The following is a 1,326-nucleotide window of genomic DNA, read 5'->3' as shown; positions in this document are numbered from 1 at the left end:
AAAGAGCGCATCAGCGACATGTGCAAAGGTGGGTGGCGGACGGTCATTTGGGAGCACCGTATTATTGATTTAGCTGATTCTTGACTTGATATTCTGTGATTTCTACAGAAAACAAAGAGAGTTTGTTGGTGAACTATGAAGAGCTGGCATCCAGAGAGCATGTGCTGGCGTATTTTCTGCCGGAGGCTCCTGCCGAGATGCTAAAGATCTTTGACGAAGCCGCTAAAGAGGTGGTGCTGGCAATGTACCCCAAATACGATAGAATCGCACACGAAATCCACGTCCGTATCGGCAACCTGCCGCTGGTGGAAGAACTTCGATCGCTCCGGTACGAACAACTCCACTTCTTTAGTTTTTCCTAATACATTTTAGACATGTTAATTTAAATATTAAAAATAAGATGAAATAAAAATGTAACTTATTTGCAATTTTATTTATTAACTATTGTATTTTTTTTCCAGGCAGCTTCACCTGAACCAGCTAATCCGCACCAGCGGTGTCGTGACCAGCTGCACTGGAGTTCTGCCGCAGCTCGGTATGGTGAAATACAACTGTAACAAGTGTAACTTCATCTTGGGACCCTTCTTCCAGTCCCAGAACCAGGAGGTGAAGCCGGGCTCCTGTCCCGAGTGTCAGTCACTCGGTCCGTTTGAGATCAACATGGAGAAGGTGCGTGAGGAAAACATTTCTGTGGGATTTGCAATTTAGAGTATAATGTATTTGGTTGAATCTTTAAAGAAAGCGGTGGATTTAATTATTATTTTTTTTTACTGATTTGGGAGGGGAGGGAACTAAAGACATCTATATTTATTTTATCTGATCCAAACAGAATTTAGCAAGTGGCGGTTAATCAACCTTTAATCTGGCTTATTCAATAATAAACTAATACATGTTTGAAGAAAATTCTCTTTGCGTCCTTGCTTATCTGCTTATGTAAATGTGCTCTTAGGAGACCAGCTTTTGCCATCTCATTTGTTGCCATAGCAGCAGAAAGCAGCGGTTTCTTTTTTTCTTCTGATGTTAACTAAGGTTCTTTCCTTTCACAGACTGTGTACCAGAACTACCAGCGTATCACTATTCAGGAGAGTCCTGGCAAAGTGGCGGCGGGCCGCCTGCCTCGCTCCAAAGATGCCATCCTGCTGGCCGACTTGGTGGACACTTGCAAACCTGGAGACGAGATTGTGAGTCAACAGACCCTGATGAATAAATTATTTATCAAATCCCCTTTAATGAAGAAGCTTGATCTGCACTGCATTCATCCCAGACAACAGTTTGGTGGCATCAGAAGTTCACTATTAATTTTGGACTTCAAAACCTCTATAGCCA

General features: G+C 42.6%; 1 protein-coding gene across 1 annotated transcript; it reads left to right on the top strand.

Annotated features, from left to right (window-relative positions):
- Positions 1–6: 6 nt before the first annotated feature.
- LOC107578320 (DNA replication licensing factor mcm2-like) lies at positions 7–1,287 on the top strand (the record flags this gene model as incomplete). Its single annotated transcript, XM_016264286.1, has 4 exons — positions 7–28; positions 109–328; positions 462–669; positions 1,047–1,287. Coding segments are annotated over exons 1-4 (679 nt in total), but the record flags the coding sequence as incomplete, so codon positions are not given.
- Positions 1,288–1,326: the final 39 nt, after the last annotated feature.

Source organism: Sinocyclocheilus grahami, unplaced genomic scaffold (assembly GCF_001515645.1).
Source record: "Sinocyclocheilus grahami isolate Dianchi unplaced genomic scaffold, SAMN03320097.WGS_v1.1 scaffold9729.1, whole genome shotgun sequence".
NCBI lineage: Eukaryota > Metazoa > Chordata > Actinopteri > Cypriniformes > Cyprinidae > Sinocyclocheilus > Sinocyclocheilus grahami.
The sequence above is the reverse complement of the archived record's forward strand: the minus strand, read 5'-3'. Positions and strand labels throughout refer to the sequence as shown.